This window comes from Petaurus breviceps, unplaced genomic scaffold (assembly GCF_028583685.1).
Source record: "Petaurus breviceps papuanus isolate PSGF00001 unplaced genomic scaffold, PetGlider_PUasm1.0 91041, whole genome shotgun sequence".
Classification (NCBI taxonomy): Eukaryota; Metazoa; Chordata; class Mammalia; order Diprotodontia; family Petauridae; genus Petaurus; species Petaurus breviceps.
In genome coordinates this window covers 5,541,446-5,566,973 of record NW_027187400.1, presented here as the reverse complement: position 1 = coordinate 5,566,973, position 25,528 = coordinate 5,541,446, and the positions used below count along the sequence as shown (strand labels likewise).

Below are 25,528 nucleotides of genomic sequence, written 5' to 3'. Positions count from 1 at the left end.
CCTGTGTGAGAAGGCACCCTGGGGACACTGGGGTGCTTGCTGCTACAGACTGTTTCTCTTTCCTCCTTCTGCCTCTACTTCCTCAGTCTCCAAAGGGTGTTTATTTTAGAAATGGAAAGATTAAAAACCAAGAAAATTATAAAGAGGGGACCCTTGCTGGGTTATTCACCAAACCAAGGGGGGAAAGGGACAGCCTCTAGCTCCAGACTCATTCCCTTGCTCCCTCCTTGATCCCATCCCACACTATATAGGGCAGGGAACTGGACTGGGGGGAAGAAAGGCAAAGAGGACTGCAAATCACCCAAGCACAGGCCACTTGCACCCCAGGGCCCTGCCTGGCCAGTTACCTCGATCATAGTATATGCTCATGTCCACATCCCAGTCATCAGCCGTTTGCTCATCAAAATCTGTAGGGACAAGAGAGATTTAATACATTTTCAATTTCCATGACTTCCACAGGCTGCTCCTCATACCTGCAATGCTTGACATTTTTTAAGGGGGATAGGGTGCAGTATATTTCTGAACTTAAGAAAAAGTTTACTAATGCTTTATAACGAAAACTGCCACGACTTCCCAAACACCACTCCCAGCCCCAAATAGAAGCCTCCCTCGGAATAAAACTAAGCAAAACAAACAGATGCATTGACCATGTCTGAGAACATATACTCATTCCATACCTAGGCCATCACCTCGTTACCAAGAAAAGCAAGGCATGTTTCGCCTTTGGTCCTCTGGAGTCAAGCTTGATGCTTGCACTGACATGAGTTACACTGTTGTGGCTACTATGCAGACTGTTCCTAGTTCTTCTTGCTTCATTTTGTATCCGTTCATACATGGTGTCCCAACTCTGAATTCCTCACATTTTGGGTTTTTTTTATAGTACAATGATAGTGTATTATATATTTGTTCAGAAATTTCCCAAATGAAGGGCACCCACTTTATTTTTGCTTCTTTGCTACCATAAAAGAGCTACTATAAATATTTTGGTACCTATGGGTCCTTTTCATGTCTTTGCCTTTCTTGGGGTAACTCTCCATTGTTTTCTAGAATGGCTGAAACAACTGAAACAATTCACAGCTCCACCAACAATGTGCCTGGCTTTCTAAAGTCCCCCCAATATTTTCCAGCTTTGTTTTCTGTCCTTGTTGCTAATCTGATAGGTGCAGGTCAAAATCAGAGTCATTTTCATTTGCATTTCTCATATTATTACTGATTTGAAGCATTTTTTCATACGGTTGCTGCAAGTTTGCCTTGTTTTTCCTTTCGCAGAAATTTGAAAACAAATCACATGCCCAACAATTTAAGAATAGCTGACTAAACTGCAGTATGTGAATGTTATGAAATATTATTGCATTATAAGGAATGATAAATAAGAATTCAAAGAAAATGGGAAGACATGTATAAAGTGATACAGAATTACACAAGTAGTACCAAAAATAATATACATGCTTACTTCAACCATGCAAATTAAAAACATTATTAAATGGCAACAAAACTGGTCATTCAGCAGACAACGCTGATACTAAGTTGTTAATGCCAGAGCACAAACAATAAATCACAAAGTTAAAAGGTTGCAGAGTTCTGTAGTGGATACAGAGATCCAATACTCAATATTCAGAGAAAGCAGCCACAGGACCTGAGAATACAAGGCAGTACCAAACCCGGCCCAGACATTCTTCTAGAAGTACGCAGAACTAGGCCCCGACACAAAATCCGGATTCAGTAAATAATGCTGGAACAATGAATAAAACAAACAAAAATACTCCCACACTAAAAAGCTATAATAGAGATGCCCAACACAAACCCATAAGAAGAGAATGACTCCAAAACATCTACAGGCAAAGCCTCAAAGAAAAAAACTCTGACACAGGATAAATGAGAATTTTTTTTTTTTTTTTTAGCAATCGGGGTTAAGTAACTTGCTCAAGGTTACACGGACAGTTATTTCTGGGTGTGGTGCTGAGTATCTGAGCCCGGATTTGATCCAGGATAAATGAGAATTCTTAAAAGAAATGAGGTAAGAGATTACTTTTTGCTTTTTGGAGGGGGAAGGCAGGGCAACTGGGGTTAAGTGATCTGCCCAAGCTCATACAGCTAGTAAGTGTTAAGTGTCTGAGGCCGGATTTGAACTCTGGTCCTGACGCCAAGGCCGGTGCTCTATTCACTGCACCACCTATCCGCTCCAAGAGATTTTTTTTTTAAGTTAAAATGATTTTGTAAATGAAATGAGAATGCTAAAGGAAAGAAATGGAGGAAATACTTGGAAGGAGAATTAACTGCTTATTAGGCCAAGAGGTTCAAAACCTTACCCAAATAACAGACTTTTTGAAAATCAGAGTGAATCAAACAGAAGTTAATGACTCACCAAGACAACAAGAAATATCGACTGAAAAGATTAGAAGAACACGTAAGGCATTTCATATCAATAACAACCTACTTGGAAAACAGATTGAGAGAAAATTTTGCAATCATTGGACTACCACAAAACTGTGACAATATCCCCAACCCAAAGCCAGCCTGGATATACTATTTCAAGAAATCATGAAAGAAGACTGCCCAGATCTATTAGAACAAAGAGTAACATGAAAACAGAATTTATCTCCTGAAAGAAACCCTCCATAGGAAAACTCCCAGGAACATCATAGCCAAAATCCAGAGCTTCCAGACCAAAGAAAAAATACTGCTAGCTGCCTAAAATACCAAGGACACACAATCAGGACCACACAAGTTTTAGCAGCTACATCCGTAAAGGAGTAGAGATCTTGGGTATTCCAAAAGGCAAAAGATAACATCTTGCAACCAAGAATAACTTGGCTACCGAAAGTGGGTATGAGTAGACCTTTAGTGAAATGGAAGACTTCCAAACATTCCTGAAAAGACCAGAGCTGCATCAAAACTTCAAAACAGAAACAAGAGAGACCTAAATACAGATCAAGTGCTTGCATTCTAATGGGAAAGATGGTACAAGTGTCTCCTCAGAACCCTAATGTGATCAGGGACCATAGAGAGAATTACATAAGAAAAGAGCCCTGGGAATGGTTTTGTCATAGTTTGACAATTTTGAAAGATGAAAGGAAAGAGAGGAAAAAGGGATACATTACCAAAAAGAGCCAGCCCTGTCTGCACTGATGGAGGGATTTTGCCACATAGAAGAAATCAAAGGTCTAGACCAAAAAGGAATTTTACACTCTTGCTTGGTAATATTCAAGAATAGACAGTCATGCATGTTTGTGTCTTTTTTTTTTTTTTAGGCTGACCCACTATGCCAAAACAAAATCTATTTAAAAAGTAAAATGCAAATAACTGATTTCACAGGATGGTTATAAGTGTAATGGAAATGTGTTGAACAGAATCCCCAGGAAGGACTTAGGTAGTAAAACTGATATTCATGGGTATCCCAGGGACAGACCCATTCCCCTGCTTCTTAGGGCCCAGGTGTAATTACAACCTGTAGCACAGACAAAGAATACTGCCCTTGTGGCCAGAAAACTGCTGTTTCAGACCCAACTCTGCACTTAATATCTGTGTGACCATGGACACAGTGATTGCTCCTTTCCAGGCCCCCATTCTGTCACCTATGCAACAGGGACACACTGAAGAAATGTGAGCTGTGAGCCTCATTACCTCCTTCTTCCTCCTGCCAGTACTGAGCATCTGTGTAAAACACGAGCCCAGAGCCACCCTTCTCCCATTTGAGTTCAATCTCCTCCTCAAAAAGCCGCTCGGCTGTGCGCTCCTGGCCTGTCACATCCTCATGCAACGCCTCATGCCGCTCCCACTCCTCACACGTGTCATTGTCCTGCAAGGAACAGTAGGGGTGAAGAGGACAGGGAAAACAGGCCGAGGCCATGAGAGGCTGGCCCCACACTCTTAGGAATCTCTCAGAGGGACAGCTGAGCTGGGAGGCAGCATAATAAAGCAGAAGAAAAGAGGGCCTCAGAATCAAAAGATCTGAGTTCAAATCCTGTTCCTGACATTAATAACGATGCTACCTTGTTGTTGTTGTATCTGACTCTTTGTGAGCCCATTTGGAGTTTTCCTGGCAAAGATAACATGAGTGGTTTGTCATTTCCTTCTGCAACTCATTTTATACATGAGGAAACTGAGGCAAACAGGGTGAAGTGACTTGCCTAGGATCACACAGCTAGTAAGTATCTGAGGCCAGATTTGAACTTAGGTCTTCCTGACTCCAGGCCTGGCATTTGATCTACTTTACCACCTAGCTGCCTTCACATTAACCTAGATAAGTCATTGACTCAGCCTCAGTTTCCTTCTCTGTCAAGTGGGGATGATAGTATTGTAATGTTAATGGAATAGAAAGATCTTCCCTGTCCATTAATAGGCTTATGTGGCCACATGTATCCCTTTTTTCCTTGATACAGGAGCTGTGTTCCCAGGTCTAAAGGTACACAGGTATTTCAATCATGTATGTCTTGCTGCTTTCACATCTGTGATACATCCTGAGTCACAAAGAGCCCACTGGGGGAGGAACTTGCCTAAGGAGGATCGTGCTTAGGGGGAGGCTTGCTTGCAGGAAGGCTTTTACACCTTTTGGTACTAAGCTAATTAGGCACTGAGTCACTGAGGGTTATGGTGCCTTCTGGCTTTGAGCTGATTAGTTGAAAACTATATATACTGGGAGGTTGGTATTTTACTTTGGGGGTTTGTTCGTGAGAAGGGCCTTTTGATTGTCTGGACAGGACTGTGAGTAGCCATTTGTTTTTTGTTTTTGTCTTTTTTGCTTTTTGGAGGGTAGAAGACAGGGCAATTGGGGTTAAGTGACTTGACCAAGGTCACATGACTAGCAAGTGTTAAGTGTCTGAGACTGGATTTGAACTCATGTCCTCCTGACTCCAGGGCCAGTGCTCTATTCACTGTGCCACCTAGCCGCCCCCAGTAGCTGTTTGTTAAGAGTACCCCACCCGGCCCCACTCAGAGGTTTGTGCTCTCCTGGTCCAGTGGAGTATGTAGGTGGTTGTATTATTTTCTTCAGACAGTTGGATCCCTGTCTATTGGATTCTTTTTTGGATACTCAATTCTTTCTACTTATCTGTCTTGTTAATTAAAGTAAGATCATTAACCTCTTTAAAGCTCTTTCCTTTGGAAAACCAGATCAAAGAACCTGTGCTAGCAGGCCATCCTGGGTGTGCTAGGGTGCTTGCTACTGCAAGCATTTACAATGCCTACCTTAGGTGAGTGTGAAGAGCATGCTTTGTAAACCTTGTCATGCTATGGATATATGAACTATTATTACTATTATTACTGATTCACCTTTATCTCCCATTGCTCAGAAACATAAACCACCTATTTCAGCCAGGCTGGCCCTGTCCTGTTCCCTACACATACCAGCCTCATTCTCACCTCCAGGTTTCTGCTCAGGCCATTTATCTACTGCCTTTCTCCCTCCCCTTATCTAATTCTTCTCCATCCTTTTTGATCATAATCATGCCTGACATTTATATAGTGCCTTAAAGTCTGCAATGTGCTTCCTACACGCTCTCTCCTCAGAGAGGCTTTTTAAAGCACCAGCAGCCCCACCTTCTGGGAGCTGAATCCTTCCTCCTTCCATCACCTCAGCCTACACTCAACTCTCCCTGACTTCCTTGTATCCAAACAAACTACCACTACAGTACCAATATCAGTCCAAGCACAGGCCCGGTTCAGGCTTGGGGGATATGTGACCACTGTCTTCAAAGACTTAGAGGGCTGTTTTCACACAGAAGAGGGATTTGCCTTGTGCTGCCTGACCCGAGGAGGCAGATGAGGGAGTAATGGGTGAAGGCCTTAAGAGGCAGATTTAGGTTTGATGTCAGGGAAAGTCTCCCAACAATCAGAGCTAGTCTCAAAGGAGGACGGACTGCCTCTGGAAGCAGAAAGTTCCCAGTCATTGGAATCTTTAAGCAGGAGGTGATGACTCCTCAATGGGGATGGTTCTACTGTAACTAATAAGGCAGGATCTGAGTACCCATTATATTAAGGACTTCTGAGCTCCCTCCCTTCCAACTCTATGACGGCGTGAACAGGAATAATCCATATACCATTGGATGGCAGCCTATAATGGGCATTATTTTTTTAGGATCTACCTATATTTATTTTCCTTTCAAAGCAATTTGTGAAGACAGGTTCAGACAAATGCAATAACTGATCTCTGCTTCCCATGTTCTGCTTCTTTCTCATCAGGCAGACCAGAAGTTTATGTTCTTAATTTTTTTCCTGAGTCAGTCAATTAAAATCAGTTTCCTTTTACTGTCATTAAGGAAAAGTAAAGTATGGTGCTGAAGGATCTTGATAGTGTGATATAGGAGAAAGAGGGCTGGACCTGGGAGTCAGAGGAGCTGGTTTCAAATCTCTAATCACCTCTAACTTTTATAAGCTAGGTGACAAGAGAAAGTCACAGCCTTTTAGGGACTAAGTTTCTTCGTTAGTAATATGGTACTAGGTGTCGAAGTGGATAGAGTGCTGGACCTGGAGTAAGGAAAATTTATCTTGAGTTCAAATTCAGTCTCAGATGCTTACTAGCTATATGACCCTGGGGAAGTCACTTAACTCTTGTCTCAGTTTCCTCATCTGTAAAAGGAGCTGGAGAAGGAAATGGCAAACCACTCCAGTATCTTTGCAAACCCCCCCCCCCCCCCCACACACAAAAAACCAACAACCCAAAACAGGGTCATAAAGAGTTAGACACAACTGAAAACAACAATATTGAGTATCTGCTTCAGAGGATTGTTGGAAGGCTCAAATCTTACAAGTGCTATGTGCATATATCAGTTGTTATTATTGTTACTACTAATACTAGAAATTTATAACTATGACGGGTTGGGCAGCTTGTTACAGTGGGAAAAGCTCTTGAGAATTAAGGGGAATATTTATGCTTATACTGCTGAACTAAGGGATAGCTGTGAGGATCAAATCAGAAGACATACTTTGTAAAGTATCAAAATACTTGTATTAACAACAGTAACTAATAATAAATGGCTGGTATGGTCAGCCAGGACACAATGATGTCATTGAACTCACATCATCTGAATGAGACTCTTCCTCTTCCTCTGGCCCTCCTTGGGTCCCAGCTGTGATGACTGTGGGAAAGGCTCCTTGAGGGGTTTCTGGGATCTCCTCCCCCTGGGCTGTGTACACCAGCTCTTCCTGCTGGACAGTCTCTGTGTCTTCATACTCAAAGGGTACGTTGCCATATCGCCGGGAGGAGCCCATCTTGGGGAACTGTAGCTGCAGCTGGGTAATGATGCGGGGGGGCAGACGACAGGCTCGGATCAGCTCTAAGAAGATATGCATTGGGGTCCCCACGTTCCCATTGGGCATCAAGGCTGGAGGGTTCAGTTCCGGAAGCTGCTTAAGGTCATCCAGGGTGAAGGCTTCACTCATGGCCCTCCTCCTATGCAGCTCCTTCCGGGTCTTGAAGGGAAAAGGATCAACACCTTAGAAAGAGAAAAAAAAACCTTTGAAGCAGAGGCACAGTGTAGACATAAGGACAGAATTAGCTGCTACCTCCACAGCTCTGAGTTCACAGGTTGCTTTTAAACCCCTTGGCTGGATTTTCTGTACCTTAGGCAAATTGGTTGGTTGTTGTATGCCTATGAAACCTGGACAGTCTACCAGCACCATGCCAGGAAACAGAATCCCTTCCATTTGAATTGTCTTAGGAAGATTATGCAGATCACCCAGACACTGAGGTCCTTTCTCGAGCTGAACTGCTAAGCCTTCAATCTCTACTGCAGAGAGCTCAACTCCAGTGGGCTGGCCACACTGTCCAAATGCCAAATGTATGTTTGCCTAAAACAGTATTTTATGGAGAACTCACACAAGGCATGTGCTCACACAGAAGTCAGAAGAAAAGTTACCAAAACACTCTCAAGGTCTCTCTGAAGAACTGTGGTTAATTGTGAGATGTGGAAGACACTGGCCCAGGACTACCTAGCCTGGGGTACCCTCATCAGAGAAGGTGCTATACTCCGTGAGAGCAGAATTGACATAGCTCCAGAGAAACATGAGATGTGCAAATCCAGAGCCATCTCCACTCCAAATGCTCCTATGGACGATTTGTGTCTGCCTGTATGTGGCAGAGCCTTCCCGGCTGGTACTGGTCTGATCAGCCAGTGTAGGACACACTGTACCTTGACTCTGACACAGTGATGTCACTTTGGTCCTCTTGGATAATGAAGGACAACAGCCAACCAACCATAGCAAGTACTGTGCTGTAGAAGTCTAGCAAATGTGGACAAGGAGAGTGGAGACATGTTTCTGGTCCCCATTCTGACACTAATTCACTGTGTGGTCTTTGGCACTTCATTTCCCCCTTTGGATTCCAGTTTACCTTCTGTCAGATGAGAGAATTGGGCTAGAATCACAAATCAGCAGAGCTGGAGGGTGTAATTCAACACTTATTTATTAACAGAGCACTATTGAGGACAGGGGAGTGAAGGAGGAGGATACTCCATAAGGTGGTCCCTATTCTTATGACGGGTTCTGGACAAAGAAGGGGGAGTGGAAAAAGGAAACAAGCATTTATTAAACACTTACTAGATGTTAGAGGGCTGGGCCTGGAGTCAGGAAGACTCAACCTCCTGAGTTCAAATCTGGCCTCAGACACTTAGTAACTGTGTGACACTGGGCAAGTCACTTAACCCTGTTTGCCTCAGTTTCCTCACCTATAAAATGAACTGGAGAAGGAAATGGCAAACCACTCCAAAAAACCCCAAACAGGGTCATGAAGAGTCAGACATGACCAAAAAACAACTGAAAAACAACAAAATGTGCTAGGTACTGTGCTAAGAACTTTACAGATGTTATCACATTTTAAAGGGGACATGATATATACATATAGAAGTAACTATTATACAAAATATTACATAAATATATTAGAGAGGCATAAAATACAATAGATTCAAGGTGGCCAGGAACAAGTCTGGATGAAGCTTTTCCCCATGCCTGGAAATGACTCTCTGCACTCATGACAGCCTGGGTTAATGTCTTGACTCTACCAACCATCTGAGCCAGGTGATCCTGGGCAAGTTACTTAACCTTGACAGGTCTCAGTTTCTTCATCTGAAAAATGAAGAAGTTGAATAAGACAAGCTGCAAGGTTCTTGCCAACTATAACTCCATGGCCTAAATGAGATGCTGCCTCTTCCATGAAGATTCCCCAGCAAACTTCTCATTCCATTTTCCCTGGACCTCTTCTTGACGTTTACTCACTCTGTCATGCATCTTTTTGTATGTCTTTTGCATTAGAGCAAAGGTCCCCAAACTTATTTGGCCCTTTAAAAAAAAACTACTCAGTGCCCTCCTGGAAATCTACTTTCTTTAACCCTTTAATGTTTTTCTAAAAAAAATTTGCATCATTTCAAAAAATACAAAATATATTTTTTAAAAAATGATGCATTTTAAATTGAATAATTTTTTGTAAATTTGTAGGTTTTGTTTTCCCGCACTGAAATTTTGATGATGCAATGTTGCATCGTGTAACCATATAGTATTGTATTGTAAACAAGTCATTACATGCATGCTGGACTTCCTGACAATGCTTGTCTGCCAATACTTGCTTGTTAAGACCTGTTGGCCGACTTGACCATTGATTGGTTATAACTTGCATTTTGTGTTTATTTGGAAAATAATGTAATCACTATGACTTTACCTCTATTACACAACAGATGAAATGTGTATGAACAGTTTTTCAAAATGTTCTTCTCCTCTTCTTTCCTTATACTTCCACTGCCCTCTTTTATTCAATGCTCCTCAATTGCACTGGAGGCTACTACCACCCCCCTGCATCAGGGAGCAGTATTGCCCACTTTGGGAACCTCTGCATTGGACTGTAATCTTTTCAGGAAAGTCCATTTCCTGTTGCTGTTTTTCACCCCAGTGCCTAGCACTGTTCCCCAAGCCCAGTAGTAGATTGGTTGCATAAATTATGTGAACAAAATGTTTATAAGAGAGAGAATCAGGAGGAACAGGACTTTGACCTTATGAGATCATTTGGTCTAAACTCATTTTACTGAAGATGAAACTGGGCTAGAGAGTAGGTGGCTTGTGAAAGGTCACTGCATGAATTCCAGGTCCATTTTCAATGGGTCTGTGGAATTCTGTTTTTCCCATGGGGGCAGAGGGGGAGAATAAAGCTCCCATTTCTTCCTGCTCGATTAGTTAAGGGAATTATTAGATAAGTGATGAGCACTGATTAGTGCTTATTATGGGAAGAGGGGAGGAGGGAAGAGCCCAGAAGACCTCTGGGAGGCTCACCTCAATCCAAAACTTCTTTAATTTTTGGTGGAAATATATTATAGTGTTGGTTAGCATCCAGTTTGTCTCTTTATCTCTAGTTCTTCTGTCTAGAACTAGAATACCATTCTGGTGTGCTGGTACTCCTGCCTACTTGTGTTCCAAGATATCAAGTCACCAGGAGCATAGGGTTGAATGATTTAAGAAAATGGAACATCTCAGTCCAGGCTTAAGGTCAGCATTTGGACAGCTCTTTGGAGGCACCTAGCCCCTGTGAAGGACACAAAGCCCTTCTTGGGAGTATGTTGTGATGAGAGCACTGGATTTGGAGGCAGATAACCAAAGTTTAAATTTCATCTTGAACACTTAAGTTGTACGCTAGCCAACAAGCATTTATTAAACACCTATTTTTGAGTCACTGTGCTCTTATTATTTGGACAAGAGCCTTTTTCCCTCTGTGCACCTCAGTTTCCATTTATAAAATTGAGTGGTCAGATTAGATGATAGCTAGTTTCCTGTACTGTGATCCTGTGACCTTATTTTTTCTTCCCTTTCCCGAAAAAACCTTGCTTCTGGTTGACCCTCATGAGTAGAAGGCTTTCCTCTATCCACTCTGACTGCTGACCTCCCTGGCTTTCTTTACGTTCCAATTAAAATTCCATCTCTTACTGGAAAACTTCCCCAATCCCTCAATTCTAGGGCCTTCCCTCTGTTAATTATTTCCTACTCATTCTGTGTATAGCTTTGTTGCTGCTTTTGTTGAGTCCTGTCCAATTCTTTTCAAACTTGTTGACCATACTCACTGTGGGGTTTTCTTGGCAAAGATAATGGAGTGCTTTGCCATTTCCTTCTCCAATGGATTATGGCAAACAGAGGTTAAGTGATTTGCCCAGGGTCACAGTTGGTAAGCACCTGAGGTCGATTTTGAACCCAGATCTTCCTGACTCCATGCCCAGTGCTCTATTCATTGGGCCATATACCCTGCCCTGTATATATGTATAGTGTATATACATATAATATGTATATAATATAATAATACATATAATATGTATATATATAGTGTTATATATATATATATATTTGTATATAGCTTGCTCTGTATTTGTTTGCATGCTGCTTTCCTCATTAGACTGTAAGCTCCTGGAGGGCAGGAACTACAGCCCCTTTTTGTATCCCCCGAGGTTAGCACAGAGCTTGGTACATAATAGGCGCTTAATAAACATTTACTGATCGACACCCTGGGGCGCCTAGGTCCCAGCCCTTGGGGCTGTCCTTACCTGCCTCCTGAAGCGGGAGCCGGAGCCTGCGGATACGACAGCGCCCGGGCAGCCAGCTCCCCTGCGAATCCAGCCAAGGGCGGCCCGAGTACATGCGGAGGAGCCGCTCGGCCTGCACCGGCGTCCGCACTGAGATCACGCAGCAGCAGGTGGCAGGAGAGGCTGGGGCTGAGGGCTGGGCGGTAGCCGCAGCCGGATCCGAAGACAGGGCCGGGGAGGCTGAGGCTGGGATATGGGCAGGATCGCAGGCCGAGGCTGGGGCTGGGAGGACTGGGGAGACTGGGACCCGGGCTGGTTCCGGGGCCAGGGCCCGCTCTGGTCGGTGCCGATAGTGGAAGCACAGAAAGCCGGCGTCGCGGCCGCCGCGCTGCTCCCGAAACTGGCTGAAGTAGTTTCTCAGTTGAGCTGAGCGCAGGCCCGCGGGGATCCCGCTTACCACCAGGTACACAGGAGCCGAAGTCTCGGCCGTTACCTCAGCGGCACTGGGCGCCGCCATCTTGGCTGTTCACATGACTACCGACTTAGCCTCTCGCGAGAGAGGGTGGTGGCGCTGAGAGGATGATGATTCAGAAACTAGGTTACGTCATTTCCTTAACCCTGGAATCCCGGGATCAATAGCGCAACAGTAGCGGAAACGGTCAAAGTCTGCAAAGGAGCGCCGCCTGGAGGCTGGGCAACCGCGTCGGAGGAAGCGGCTCCACAGACTCCTTGGAAATAGTTTCCTCATATGTCAAGTGGGCTCAATCTTACACAAACACCTCCCTCCCCCCGCCCCACCGTAACCCACCAGACCAACGCGTGGGGTCGCTGGGCAGAGACGGGGGACGTTGGCTTTGTTATTATTGTCATTTTCTCTCCTGCACCAGAGGAATGCCAGACACGTGGGTTCCCCGGGAGCTGGAGCAGCTCTGAAGCACTTTGTTGAACAGCAGCCACACACACCTTTAACTCATTGAGCCCCCACCAATGTGTTTCTTTTGAGTAGGCTGTCCAGAGAAGATTAGTTCTAAGCAAAAGATATTTAATCGACTACGTCTCCCAAATAAGTGACAAGAAAGGTTCTCTAGAGACATGGGCTTAGAGTTTGGGAGTCAGAATGTACTTTCCCAGTGTTTGCCACCCATCAGCAGGGAAGCAAATGCACCGAAAACAAAAACCCAAGATAGGTGGTGGAGTAGATCTAGTGTTGGACTTGGAGTTAGGGAGACCTGGATTCAAATCCTGTTCCAAAAGGTAGTTCTGTAATCTTAGTCCTCATTTAGTTGGTTTTGCCCTCAGTTTTCTCATTGGGCAAGTGAGGGTAATATTACCCGAAGCCCTTACTTCATAAAGTTGTTGTGAGGATCAAATTAGAAAATGTGTGTGTATGTATGTATGAATGTATGTGTATATGTGTGTGTGTGTGTGTGTATAATGCTTTTGAGAATCTAAAAGCATTTTATAAATGTCAGTGATACTGATGATCAAGGAGTGGCACATGCATAGAAACATAGGACAAATAATACTTCTGAAGCTAGTCAGCTTAAAATCTGGAATAATGGAGGTATAGGATAAAACATACTAATTCTGGAAGGAGGTTCTGGGTTCCCAACCCATCTTTTACACTACCTTGGGTAAGTCACTTATCCTCTGTGTCCCTCAGTTTTCATATCTGTAAAACGAAGAGTTGAACTAAATGGCCTCTTTTTTATGTCTTCCAGCTCTAGATCTATAATCCTATGTTTGGGTGATGTGCTCTTTGTTGGGTATCAGTACTGAATTGTTTCTGCTGCCGTCTGCTGGTCATTTAACTAGGTTATGAGTTTGGTTTTTTTAGAGCAAGTATTCCTACTATCCCCTCCTTTTCCTCACAAATCCATAGATAGATTCATGGGGGTAGGGGGGAGGAGGTGGGGAAGGCTTCCATAAACTTAGTTGAGAATATATATTTTCAATTTAATTGATTTCTTATGTAATCATGTGTGTTTTACTTTACATTTTAAAATATGTTGAGTAGGGGTACATAGGTTTTACCAGACTGCCAAAGGGTTTCATGTTAGAAAAAAAGTTTAAGAACCCCAGCCCTAAAAGGAAGAGGTGGTCTGCCAGTTTTTTCATCTTATAGTTCCACTATACCTTTAGCTATATATCATAGCACATACCCCAGTAGGCAGCACCGAGCCATTGAACTAGAACAATCACTTGGTATTTCAAAGTCTAAAATTTATTTTTTTTTATTTTTATTTTTTTAAGCAATCAGGGTTAAGTAACGCTCAAGGTTACATGACCAGTTATTTCTGGGTGTGGTGCTGAGTGTCTAAGCCCAGGATTCGATTTCTAGGTCGTCCCAACACTGGAGCCAGTCGCTGAGCCACCTGGCCGCCCCTAAGCAATTGGGGTTAAGTAACTTGCTCAAGGTTACACGGCCAGGTGTTTCTGGGTGGGTGCTAAGTGTCTGAGCCCGGGATTCGATCTCCAGGTCGTTCTGACACTGAAGCCGGTGCTCTTACTCGCTGTGCTACCTGGCCGCCCCCAAAGTCTAAAATTTAAATTATTTTTTCTTGCTCGGGGCTCTCAGTCCAAACTCATACCAGTTATGGACTCTAATTTCTTTTAATTCCTATCAAATCCTTGGGTCACTAGATCAGGTGACTTTCAGATCATTCTAGCAACTTCACTTGGGAATTGGTAGAGTGGATCAAGGCTGAAATTATTTTCTAACCTCATAATGGTAGTGATTGCCACAGAAATAAACTAGGGATTATGACTGAAGAGAGGTATAGCTGGTGAAGCTGGCCCCAGGACCCAAAGCCATTTTACTCCTTACATTATAATGTATTCATACCATCTTGTAGACCCTTCTGCCTCAGTCAGAGCCACCTTTCCTGTGCCTCGTCCTTAAACCTCAAAACCTGAAATCCTCAAACCCATTTCCTCTTGGCCTCCTTGTCTAATAGGACCCTAAGGGTCTGAATGGGAAAATTAGTGACACTTTTGACCTAAAGAGAGTCTGGGTTTTTACTAGCAAACCCAAACCAGGCATGACTGAAATTTATGTGAACATAGGTGAGCCACTGCCCCGTTTGGACCTCAGAGTCATTGTCTGCCAAACTGGGGGGTGGGGGGAGGAGGTTGGACCAGACTCTACCTTTCCACTTCTGCTAGTCTATATGCTAGGGTCCCGCCTAGCCTCTCCATGTGATATCCTGAATTTTACAAAATGCTTTTGATGGTAGTGATGAAGATGATGAATGGAAAGATGAGGATGTTTGTTTCCCAAGGAATCCTGGACAAACCTGACTCAGTTATAACAACTTCAGTCTTTCTCCTCCCCTGCCTGGAGTTGTTTGTGAGTCAGTCCTCTGGCTCAGGGCTGAGGGCAATGAAGCCAATGAAGCCACTGAGGAAGTAGAGGCAGGCTACAAACACTATATGAGATGATTCTAGAGCACTTGACCCTGGCTATGACTCAAGTCCGTCTTCCCTCCCATAAGTCTAGAAGAGACTGATATAAAAAAAAAAGTCTCTGGCCTGTTCCTAGAAGCCATATAACTAAATGAGTGGTAGGCAGACTTCAAGGCATAGTGTTCTTTGATCACTTTTCTGGCTAGTCACACCCTGCATCTTAAATCATATCTCACATCCTGCATCCTGCTTGCTCCATCTACGTCGAGCACTCCTGTCTTCCTCACCTCATCAGGCAGGACGTCACCTTCCCCCCACCCCTATAGCATCCTTAGTAGGAAAAACCCTGGGACCCTGGGGAATCGACACAAGAGGAGAAATCCCAGCCCTAACACGAAAGGTGGAGGGAACAATGTGAAACAGTCAGGAATTAGATGCAATTATGTACACTTAGGCTGAATAGCACAAACCTCGTCAGTGTCAGGGTAATGGAGTATGAGTTGGGAGGATAGAAGAATAAAGAAAACTTTGTGGGATTATTCAGGAAAGACTCCTAAAGGGCAGAAGGAGTGTTAAGTAGAATTTAGAAAGGAAGGAGGGCAATATAGGGGAATGGCCTGTAGTTGGGGCTCATTCAGTTTTAGGAAGATCAGCAAGTTTGGGGTTCACAGGTGGACAGGACAAAAGCTGCTAGCTACCTTCTCCTGTTCTTTTTTAAAGTTTATTTATTTATAGTTTTCAATGTTCACTTCCATAAGTTTTAAATTTTCTCCCCCTCCTCCCCCCTCCCCAAGATGGCATACAATCTGATATAAGCTCTACATATACATTTGCATTAAACATATTTTCACATTAGTCATTTTGTATAGAAGAATTAGAATGTATGGGAGGAACCATGAGGAAGAAAAAACAATACAAAAAAAGAAAATAGTCTGTTTCCCTCTGCATTAAGACTGCATAGTTCTTTCTCTGTATGTGGATGGCATTTTCCATCATGAGTCCTCTGGAATTGTTTTAGGACCTTGCATTGCTGTAAAGGGCTAAGTCTATCAAAGATGAGGTGGCTGTTATTGTGTGCAATATTATCCTGGTTCTGCTCACTTCACTCAGCATCAGTTCATATGAGTCTTTCCAGGTTTTTCTGAAGTCCACCTGTTCATAATTTCTTATAGCACAGTAGTATTCGATTACATTTATATACCACAACTTGTTCAGCCATTCCCTGACTGATGAGTATCCCCTCAATTTCCAATTCTTCACCACCACAGAAAGAGCTGCTATAAATATTTTTGTACATGTGGGTCCTTTTCCCATTTTTCTGATCTCTTTGGGATATACCCATAGAAAAGTGTTATTTCTAGGTCAAAGTGCTCTCTCCTATTCTTGCTGAGTAAATTCCCCAAAGATGCTTTTCTTGGATTGGGTAAGGTCCTGAGGAAAATTGAGAGGAATTTTCTTTCACTAATTCAAAGAGTAGGCTGAATTCAAAGAGTAGCAACTGAAGAAGAAGAAATGCAGTTTAGAAAGATAGGCTTAGGGCCTGAAGATTTCCCTGGTTGACAGAATGGCCATTATTGTGTGTTTCAATCATAAAAGAGCTAAGAAAGATGATCTAAAGGAGGAAAGTCCTTCAAAGAAGCTGAATTTCAGTGGAGAACCAATAGAGAATAGCTCAACTCAGACCAAAAGATGGCAGTACAGGGAGAGAATAAACTAGGAGAGCCCCAGCAGTATAAGATAGTGGAGAAAGCACTCTACCAAACTCCTTACCTGATACCAAAACCAGAAAGAGATAAAGCAAAGAATGAAAATGATAGACCAATATTTCTAATGAATATTGATATTGGAATATTAGCAAAGTCATTACAGTAATATATATTTTTTCTTTTGGGAGGTAATCAGGATTAAGTGACTTGACCAGGATTACACAACTAGGAAATGTTGGAGGCCACATTTTTACTCCAGGGCCAGTGTTCTATACATTGTGCTACCTAGCTACCCCCAATAATGTATTTTTAAAAAATCATTCACTGTTACTGGGTTAGATTTATGTCAAGATCTAAAGAATAGTTCACCAGTCAGTCAATAAACACTTAATAAGCCAATAATAAACACTTAATAAGCCAACTATATTCCAAGCAACTAGGTGGCTCTGTGGAAAAACCACTGGGCCTGGAATCAGGAAGACTTGATTTCAAATCTGGCCTGAGACACTTACTTGCTTTGTGAACCTGGCCAAGTCGCTTTACCTCTGTTTGCCTTAATCCACTGGAGAAGGAAATGGTAAACCATTCCACTATCTTTTCCAAGAAGACCTCATAAACAGTATTTGCATCATAGGTCCATGGGGTCCTGAAGAATCAGACATGACTGAACAACTGAACAACAACAACAAATATGTCAAGCACTGTGTTAAATTCTAGGGATTCAAAGAAAGGCAAAAGACAGCCTCTGCCCTTGAGAAGCTGACAATCTAACAAATAAATAGCTGCACACAAGTTATATAAATGATAAACTGGAAATCATCAACAGCGTTGAATGCATTAGAATTAAGGAGGATGCGGAAAGGCTTCTGATAGGTGATGAGATTTTAGGTGGGCCTTGGAGGAAGCTAGGGAAGCCAGGAGGTAGATATAAGGGAAAGCATTCTAGTCACGGAAGACAGCCATCAGCAGTTTGTGTAATTAGGAGACAGAGTGTCTTGTTCAAGGACCAACAAGGAGATCAGTGTCACTGGAGCATAGAAATGGTGAGTAAGAACAGATGCCAAACACCATAAAATGGTGAGTCAGAACACTAGTACAATAGAGGTGGGAAGGTGGAGCCAGTTTATGAAGGACTTTAAAACCCAAATGGGATTTGTATTTAATCTTGAAAGTGATGAGAAGACGCTGGAGTTTATTGAGATGAAGTGGGAGGTGACATAGGCTAGTGTTTTAGGAAGATCATTTTGATATCCAACTGGAGGATAGACCATAATGAAGAGAGACTTTTAGCAGGGAGACCAACCTAGGCTATTGCAAAATTCTAGGCAGTAGGTGATGAGATCAGGCCTGAATGATGGCAATGTTGGAGGACATAAGGGGGCATATGTGAGAGATGTTATGAAGGTAAAAATCGATAGGCCTTGGCAACAGATTGGACATGGGAGGGGAGGGGTAACAGGAGTTGAGGAAGATAGCTAGGTTAAGAACCTGGGTAACTGGAACAGTAGTCAACAATTAGTCAACAGTAATAAGAAATTTAGGAAGAGGAAAGGATTTGGGGAAAAGATAATGAGTTTAGTCTTGGACACATGTTGAGTTTAAGATGTCTGTGTGACATACAATTCTGTCAAATAGGCAGTTGGAGATGAGAGACCAGTGAACAGCAAAACTATTAGGGCTGGATAAGTAGATTTGAGAATATTTGAGCATAGAGATGATAATTGAATCCATGGAAGTTGATAAGATCACCAAGAGAAATACTGTGGTGGGAGAAGAGAAGATGGCCAAGGACAGTGTCTTGGGGGACACTCAAGGTATTGACCTGGGTGAAGATACAGGAAAGGAGACAAAGAAGCTGTCAGATAGGAGAAAACAAAGACAGAGTCATGAAAACCTACAGAGAAGACACTATCAGGGAGAAGAGGGTTATCGATATTGTCAAAGGCTGCAGAGAAGTCAAGAAGGATGCAATTCTGTTTTACACAGAATTATAGTAGTTCAAAAGAAACTTGAGATGCACAAATTTAGAGACATCTCCACTCCAAATATTCCTATGAAGTATTTGTGTTTGACCTTTGGTAGAGCCTTCCAAGTTTATATTTGGTCTGATCAGCCAGTCAGACACATTGTACCTTGACCCTGCCATAGTGATGTCATTTTGGTCTTCTTTGAGCACAAAGTACAACAATCAACCAATGTAGAAATACAGGCAATAGATAGTGGGAGTGATTCAAGTCTGAGACTTGGCAGCACAAAATTGGTGATACGGTAACAGGTCAAAGGACTTAAGAAGAGAACATTGGAGTCTTGCACCGGTTCACCAGAGAGTCAGTCAAGATGGAAAAAGGAGGAGGAGAGTGTAGGGCTAATGACCTGGGAAAGAACTAAAGGGTTGAGGGATTGAAGGGCACAGTATGGAAGAAGAGCAGGGTTTGGGGTTGCAAGGCAGCGGGAAACGTAGAATGGCAATAGACTGTGATAAGGGAATTTGAGAGTCTGTGAGCTTGGAAGCGGTATATTTGTGATTGATGGCAACTTCAAGGGTATGACTATCTTTGTGAGTGGTTGAGGAAGAGTCATATTAAATGATTAAGCTGAAGAAATATGAGTTTAGGGTGTCTGAGGAAGTATCAGTATATATATTTGAAGTCTCCTCATAGAAGGATAGGAATTGAGGAGGAGAGAAAGACTATGAACCTGGCACCAAACTCACCGGGGAAAAAAGGAAAGTGCTGTAGAGGGCAGTAGACAGCAGTTATTTATTATATTATATTATAATATTATATATTATAATTATATCACAATATTTTATTTACGTGTGCAGAAAATATTTGGCCAAATACAGCACTCATTTATATAAAAATGTTAAAAAAAAACCACAGGAATAAAAAAGATCTCTCCTTAGCATCATCAAGGGAATCTATATAAAACTATGAGTTGGTATTATTTATCATGGAGAAGCACTGTAAGCTTTCTCAATAAGATCAGGGGTAAAAATACAGTTGCATAACCTATTGACTATTATTTGACGTAGTGTTGAAATTCTAGCTATAGTGATAAACAAAAAGGAAATTGAGAGAATAAGAAAAGGCTAAGGGGAGGCAAAACTATCTCCTTCTAGATGATATGGTTTATTTTCAGTACTCCCTAAACTGTGGGCTGCAGCCCAAAAATTTGACAATAATAAAAGGTTTCTGAGCACACAACCAAAAATTAACTAAAAATCAAATACTTAATGAATCCAAGGTGTTTCTGGCAGTCATTGCCCACGTTGAATTGAGCAACTTCATTTCAGCCTTGATTCTGAACCCAAAGCACCTCGCATGATGTCATCATGAACCAACAAATGCTGTTAAAATGGGAAAAGGGGTCCTGACTGGGAAAAGTTTAAGAATCCCTGATTTACAGAATACCACAGAATCAACAAAAAAGTTAATTGAGACAATACTTTCAGTAAAATAGTACGAAACCTAAATTTGACACTTCCCATTTCTACCTGTTGTTCCTACTTATGGCCCTTTGGGCCTAATCAGAACAAATCTAATCCTGCTTCCATGTAGAGAGTCCTTGACCTTTCTAATAACTAATACTTGAAGGCTTCCCACTAAGTTTTCCCTTGTCCAGACTGAATGTACCCAGTTCCTTCACCATCCTGGTTGATTCCTTTGGACACTCCAGAGGAGGGACACTATAAATATCACTCTTTTTCTTCCCATGGAAGAGAATAAATTTTTATTTGGATATGAAAAAGTAAACATAAATACTATCCCATAAATACCATTATTAATACAATGTTGAACTTTTTATCTCTATCATAAGACTTTGTGGATATTTAGTTTTATTTATTTGTTTGACGTTATGTAGTAAAAATAAAGAAAATAGATTCAGAATTTGCTTGTAGGTGTGGCTAGATGGTGCAGTGAATAGAGCATCGGCCCTGGAGTCAGGAGAACCTGAGTTCAAATCCAGCCTTAGACACTTAACACTTATAAGCTGTGTGACCTTGGGCAAGTCACTTAACCCCAATTGCCCTGCCCTTCCCCCTCCAAAATAATAAAAAAAAAAGAAATTGCTTATAATCTCAAAAAAAATCTCAATATATTTCTGTTAAAAGATTATACTATAGTTCTTAAAAATAATGCAACTATGAGGTAAATTATGTGGGAAATTTAAAAAATGACTGGTTATTTAGAGAACATCCTCAAGTAATGTATTCAAATTGCATTTCAGAATCTAAATAGGAGACAAAATACAAAGGGTTAAGGAAAGCTTTAATTTATTATTTGTTTGTCTTAAAGCTTTGGGCTATCAAGTACTCATTAAATCAGTACTTATGTTGTTAAATGCATCCTTATCCTCAAAACAATTGTTTAATTCTCCCTATATCAAGTAAAACACTTTCATTGTGGTCATTTGTCAATATCACTCTTAGACTATGGTTCTCAGAACTAAACACAGTATTTCCAATGAGTTTTAAGAAGAGTCAAGTACAATACCTTACTAATTCCCTATTCCTGGAAGCTATGTCCTTCTTGATTTAGCCCAAGATTTCATTGACTTTTTTTTCTTATCACACCATACTGAATTTGAAGTCCACTATTTCCTCCCTTCAGATCAGCTTTTTTCTTACCATCACCCCACACATCTTATACTTGAGAAGTTGATGTTTTGTACACTTGATATTTTATATATAATATATATATGCCCATATATGTGTGCATACATGTATATATACATATATATGTATACACACATACACACCCATGGATGATATGTGTATCTATGTGAGTTGTCTCACAGCTCAGGCAATTATGGATAGTGTTAAATATGAATTTGACCCAGGACAGTTTATGCCTGTATTATTAGCAATCTAGGTAGGTGGAAAGGGGCTAGCAAACCACAGGAGCTTTCTGAAGCTGGGCATTCTCTTTTCTCAGAGATGGTATCAGATTAGAATGATATCACTGTGCTTCCACCAAATATTTCTGGTTTAGGAGTACAATAGATTTGGGACAAAAACTGTTTCCCTGGTTACTCTAATGGGGGGGAGTAGCCCTCTACCAGCTTGGCTCACAAAGGGTGGTTACATGAAGAACCATTATAAATAACAATTAGCATATGAACGCATTTATTCAAGCAAACAGTGAACAAATCAGAGATGTTATATAGATGAGATTAAATCAAAGAATACACAATCATGAATGAACTCTTTAGGTGGAAGAGAGGTGAGATCTTAGCTCAAGCCAAAACTCAACAGAAGTTACTTAGAACAGACTCACTCAACAGAAACTCTCCAAAGTTTCTGGAGAGGCAAACTGGAAATCAGGAACGTGTTGAGGAGCCAGCTTCCTCTAAATATTTTCAGCTTTCTAAATCTGTTTTTCTCTATGATTCTCTCTCAAAGAGAGAGAGAGAGAGAGAGAGAGAGAGAGAGAGAGAGAGAGAGAGATCTGGAACCACATTTGGAACTGCATGTATTTCTCTCCACAAGAAGCCCTGTCACAAACTCCACCCAGATATGTAGTGTTACCTCAGCATTCTTTCTAGTGGTTAAGAGTCACATATCCCTCCACAAACATAGCAACACACAAAACACCTCGGGTTTGGTTTGAAGCCCTGCTATATATCCAATGAAAGACTCTACATTTTTCTCTGTTGAATTTCATTTTATTAGATGCAACCCAATATTCTAGCCTGTCAGGATCCATCCTCTGCATTAGTTACGTCTACTACTTTTGTGTTATCTACAAGTTTCATAAGCATACCATCTATACCTTTATCTAAGTCGTTGATAAAAAAAAAAGTATTAAATAGCCCAGAGGGCTAAGCAGATTCCTGAGATATTTGACTTTTGTCATGTTGACATGGAACCATTCATTAACTGAACTCTTTGAGTCCAGTCATACAGTCAATTATGAATCCCTCTGATTACTTTAATCCTTATCTTTCCAACTTCTTCACAAGAATAGTATGATACTTTATTAAAAGCTTTGCCAAAATATAAATAAATCATATCCACAACAATAAGCTCATCTACTCATTCATAATAATCCTGTCAAAAAGGAAATGGTGTTAGTCTGGTATGACCTGTTGTCAATGAAGCAACACTGACTCTTTGGAGCCATATTTTGCTTTCTCTATATTTAGCAGTACTCTCTGGAATGGTCCATTCTAGAATTTTACCAGTAATTGAAGTATAACTAGGCATACTTTTCTTGTCTCCTTACTTATCTTGGGTCTTGAGTATCAACTCCCTGTTAGTCATTTTTGTTCAGTAATTTTCAGTGTAAAGGTCATTTTCCTTTGCAGAGAAAATGAAACAGGAGTTGATCCCCTCTGCCTTCTGCCTGTTGGAAATCGATGGCGTCCCATATATCCCAAACAAAGGTCCTATTCCTTCTTTTGATCCTTCTTTTTCTCCCAGTATATCTAGAGAAAGACAAAATCCTTTTTGTTGCCCTAGCTTTCTCAACAAAAATCTTATTCTGAACTTTAGCATCCCTGAAGTTATTTTGAGAAGACTGCTGTTCTCATGTGTTCCTCTTCTGTTACTTGGCTGTGCTTCAAGTTGGTTGATGAATCCCTGTGTATCCACATTGATCTCTTCAGATGAACCCTTGCAATGGCAGTACTTGGAGTCAGACAGGAAGGAGTATTGCTGATTCAGCAGTTGCAAGATTTGATTGCCTTCTTAGAGGAATTTATTGTGTGTTTCCCTCTCTTATTTGGGGCTCCTGTAACTCCTTTTAAGGGGTTTATATTTTAATCTGTTTTATTGGCTCCTTCAAATCCTTAGCATTTTCTGCCTTTTCTGTGGGGGTAAAATAGAGGGTGTTTCTCACCCAAATGTATTGCTACCATGGATGTCTGTGACCCTATTCCTCACATTTGGACAAATCTAAGCATGAGCTATAGCTAAACTTTATTTTGGAGCTTTTTCTTCAGTCATCCCAAGGACAGTTAAGGATGAAAATAGAAAAAGGACAACAAATAGAAGAAAAATGGAAAATATCTATAAATATTATAATAATAAACTGTTTTCACCATCAAGGATAGTGAGACCAGCACACTTTCAGACCATGATATCAGCCCCAGATGTTCTTATAGGGGAAGCAGAAATAGAACAAAAGTGAACAGGTGGGGAAAGCAGCTGGAATGGGCCAAGTATATCCAGAACTCTGTGCTGGAGGAGACACCATTGTGAGGGGGCCATTGGCAGAGCCCCTGGAGGAGGAGAAGGCACCAAAGATGTGGAAAAAATAAATTATGAAATAATAATAAAAACAAATAAAATCAATACCCAGAAAAGTCACAGTTGGGACTTTAGTACAATACCAAATATCTGCTCTAGAAGCGATCTTACCTAAAACACAGAATGTCAAAGCTGGGAAGGACCTTTAAACAAAGATTATGGCAGCTGAGAGGTCTTTAGGGATGATCTAATCTGGCTCTTATTTACAGATGAGGAAAATGCCCCAAAATGAAAAGTGAGAAAACACGAAAAACTAACAGCCCACTTTCTTACCTCTACCATATTTTCATGAGAACCATTGAATTTAGGGCATGTTCAATGAGGCTATTGTGGAGGGCAGAAGCAAGAACATTCATCAGTGCCTTACATCTTTGTCATTTTTCATTGACTGAAGGAGAGAGAGGATATGAGGTCACTGTGGAGAATTCATGGGAGAACATAAACAAAAGTTACACAGGACGAGCAAACACAGATGAGTTGGGGTCTGCGTTGTTAAAGGGAACCGCCAAATTGATGATGGCCAATCTGCTTGAGTGTTTGAGTGGAGTAACTCCATGGGGGGGAAAAGAGCCAAAGAGGGGAAGGAGCAAGCTTTACTGAGCCCCACTATGTGCCAGACTCAGCACTGAGCACTTTCCCAAATATTGGCTCCTTTGATATCTGACCCCTCACGGATTGTTAGGTCTTCAGGATCAAATGTGGTCCAGGGTCTTTGTAGGAAAAGAGGCCATGGACAGCAATAATATGTGGCAGCCAGAACCAAACTCAATGGCCTTAGTGACGTCTGACCAATGCAGAGTGTAATGGGTCCTTAATCTTGAATGCTATGCAGGAAGATAGGTGGCATATCAGATAGAGCATTAAGCCTGGAGTCAAGAAGCCGAGTTCAGGTTTGGCCTCAGACACTAATATGACTCCAGGAAAGTCACTTAATATCTGTCTCATGTAGTTTTCTAAATTGTAAAAATCCGTCTCTAAGAGTTATTGTATAGATCAGATGAGATAATATTTGCAAAGGGCTTAGCATTGTGCCTTTCACATAGTAGGAACTTAATAAATGCTTGTTCTCTCCTTCCTCCCCCTTCTTTATGCCTCTCTCAATGTAGCCTAATATTGGTAACCTCATCAGTAAACGTGGATTTAACTATTATTTCTTTGTAAAAGACCCTCAGATCCTCATATATAGCGCCAGGGAATGAGAAGTCTGAGACTGGGACAAAGGCCCTAGGGGTAGGAGGGTGAAGTCCAGGAAAGTCCAACAGAAGAAGTCACCTAGAGTGGGCTGTTTGTCCTTGACATGGGTCTAGAGAGGAGTTCCAGTTGACACTGTTCTCACTACAGGAAGCTTTCCTTGGCAGGTGAGTGAAGTCAGAGGGGAGAAATTCTGCTAGGGGCCAATATGGACCTCTAGCTAATATGGCAGCCTCTCTAGCTTCTGCCGTCCAACACTGCCTGGTACCATCTCTCTTCTCTGCCCAGCAGCTGCTGGAATATATTCGGATTCATGGTCTTTCAGCAGAGTCAGGAAGATGAATCAGTTATATCTCCTTCCTTGCCACCCCCCTCCACCCCCAATAAACACAGACACACATGATGACTTGTAAACTAAACAGATATGGGGTGTAGTTTGGGGGTTATCTACATTTTAACAATTATCCATGAATGGTAATTATCTA

General features: G+C 41.7%; 1 protein-coding gene across 1 annotated transcript in view; it reads right to left on the bottom strand.

The window, feature by feature from the left end:
• Positions 1 to 12,056, bottom strand: part of GPATCH3 (G-patch domain containing 3) — a 15,116-nt gene extending 3,060 nt beyond the window's left edge. The window contains exons 1-4 of the mRNA XM_069078937.1: positions 11,511 to 12,056; positions 7,018 to 7,433; positions 3,625 to 3,799; positions 348 to 407 (exon numbers count right to left, since the gene is read on the bottom strand). Of these exons, the coding sequence (XP_068935038.1) occupies positions 348 to 407; positions 3,625 to 3,799; positions 7,018 to 7,433; positions 11,511 to 12,006 (1,147 nt within the window). The 5' untranslated portion in view covers positions 12,007 to 12,056. The remainder of the gene's footprint in view (positions 1 to 347; positions 408 to 3,624; positions 3,800 to 7,017; positions 7,434 to 11,510) is intronic.
• Positions 12,057 to 25,528: the final 13,472 nt, after the last annotated feature.